The following is a 2,418-nucleotide window of genomic DNA, read 5'->3' on the forward strand; positions in this document are numbered from 1 at the left end:
GACCTTTGAGCGCATATCTTCTGTTTTGGAAAATAAAAAACCCAAAATTGCATATCATGAATACTTTTCATCGTTTTGAACTTCCTTACAAACTTTAGACTTTCTCTCCATCTTGCCCTGATTACCCATGATGCACTAAAGAGCGTGAACTCGTCTATAAATTCAGACTATAAATTGCACTCGCCAAAGGGCTCGTTATTCCAAATTGCATTCGAAATCATGTGATTACCAATAATTTTTAAACTACACAACACGAAAATGTGGTTTTATGAAACGAGGCATGGGCGTAGCCAGGATTTTTCAAAGGGGGTGTCACACTGTGTCAAACAGAGGGTACTCGTGTTTTCGCAACCTGAATATTGTAGGTTGTTTGAGTAAAAAACGGCTTACAAAGGGGGGGGGGGGGGGGTCACGGGTACCCCAGGACTCCAAACAAATCTTTAAAATGTGAGGGGAAGATATTCGCATAGAAGAAAAACAAGCCGGGTTCATTACTATTCTTTATATAAAAAAATTATAATGAGGAGTGTTTTATCGGGCTTGAATAAAGCTCATGCACGTGACGTTTTATCAATGTTTTGATAGGCGGTTAGGGGCCGACACAACTCTTTAAGCTGATAATAATATTCCCTCCAAATACCTGTCTGAGTGACATTTCATTGAAATTGTGAGGAGAATTTACCTTATCAACTTTTTCTACTGTGCCCAATTTCCATGTTTCGCTCTCCAGAGACGCAGCAACTTCACATTTCTTTAAATATTAACCCGTTCATTCATAAATTGAACTGTGCATAAAGAACTCACTCACGGTGCATAGAGATGCAATCTCATTGAACACTAAACAGTTAAATGAACATGGATTTTCAAAGCTGAATCAAAAAATAAGGTGAAAAATCTAACCTACTTTCTGCCTCAAGTTTGCAAATAAGAGGCAGGATAATTAGCAATTACGCCAACACTTTATCTGTGGTCTAAACGTTGCTGTATTAGTGTAAATATCGTACTTGCAAATCAGGTCCTTATGATGTTGGAAGAATTTAACTTTGATAATAAACACCATATTGCAATAAGATCTTTCGACCCTACAAACGTTAACTTTAAGAAAATATCAAGAAATAAATGGTTTATGCATTTTGCATTGTAACGTAGGATGACCCACCCACTTACAATCTGCAAGAAGTGGACCTTCCAGTGGCCCTTTACTCCGGATCAGACGACTGGCTAGCTGACCCCAGAGATGTGGCGTATCTGGCCACTCAATTGCCGGACATGACACATGATGAAATCCCAGGATGGGACCACGTTGACTTTATCTGGGGAATGCAAGCCCCAACACTTTACCACAAAATCATCAATGATATTAAAAGTACTTTGACTGAATAGTGGAGCAATGCATGGAAAACTGCCCGTTCTCTAACGCGATTGATGTCATCGCTTTAATTTACCAGTTATCTAATTATCAAACTAAATGAAGTTTTGGGGCATATAAATTGAAAGTTAAGCAATCAGATGAAATGAAAAAAAGGGAAATAAGGAAATAGTGTGAGTAAAATGACAGCTATATCAGATTCAAAGATGCCTTTTTTCGAAAGTGAGTTAACAGAGCCACACTTTATAACAAAACATTGGTTTTAACAAGCAAGTTAATAAAGAACAAATGGCTAAGGTGAAAATGACTGAATGATTTCAACGCGGTTAGCCCTTCTACAATTAAAACAATATTTCATCCTACTTGAATCTCTCAACGAAGGCGCGCGCGCACGGAGCACCATTGTTGACAAAATATGGTAAACCATCGATGCGAGAAGTCTTGGTTTTATACCAATGACGTCATCGACCGTCCGTACGTACGTCCACCTGTCCATGTATGCGAACGTGACCAGTATCATGCATGCTAGTTTGCAGCATACATACATGTATATTGACAATTGTCAAAACAAGGTATCAGCTGACCAGTATCACGTGCCATATCACGGGCTTAAGCTTAGAGCTCACCAAGGTCAGCTGTTTTTTGAAGGTGACCGCTGACCAGGTACTGGTTTTCGATTGGATTGCAGGCTCAACTCAGGTTAACTTACCTAAACATAAGCGAAGTTTTCGCGCGCTTTCTGGGGCTAAACGCGGCTACACGGCCATACTACGTCAACTATAATTCTTACACAGTCAACGCTTTTCGTGTTCAGGTGGAAAACGGTTTGGAAGATGTTTTCTTTCTGTATTTTTCGCTGGTTTCAATCCAGTTTGACAATCATGATATCTGTGATCCACACTGGTGGCTACGCAGTTATTCAAGTCAAGCATCGGCGGGATATAAACTTACAGCTGAGTATTTATTTTTAATTTAATTAGAGCCGCTTTTTTCTCTGTATTGCAATTTTTGGCATATCTTTAGAAGATCTGATAAGGTTACATGATGCC

The 2,418-nt window shown here is 39.2% G+C and overlaps 1 protein-coding gene across 1 annotated transcript in view; it reads left to right on the plus strand.

The window, feature by feature from the left end:
• Positions 1–1,670, plus strand: part of LOC137975528 (gastric triacylglycerol lipase-like) — a 15,002-nt gene extending 13,332 nt beyond the window's left edge. The window contains exon 7 of the mRNA XM_068822638.1: positions 1,150–1,670. Coding sequence (XP_068678739.1) covers positions 1,150–1,383 — 234 coding nt within the window. The 3' untranslated portion in view covers positions 1,384–1,670. The remainder of the gene's footprint in view (positions 1–1,149) is intronic.
• The last annotated feature ends 748 nt before the right edge of the window (positions 1,671–2,418 follow it).

The sequence above is a fragment of the Montipora foliosa genome, chromosome 11 (assembly GCF_036669935.1).
Source record: "Montipora foliosa isolate CH-2021 chromosome 11, ASM3666993v2, whole genome shotgun sequence".
Classification (NCBI taxonomy): domain Eukaryota; kingdom Metazoa; phylum Cnidaria; class Anthozoa; order Scleractinia; family Acroporidae; genus Montipora; species Montipora foliosa.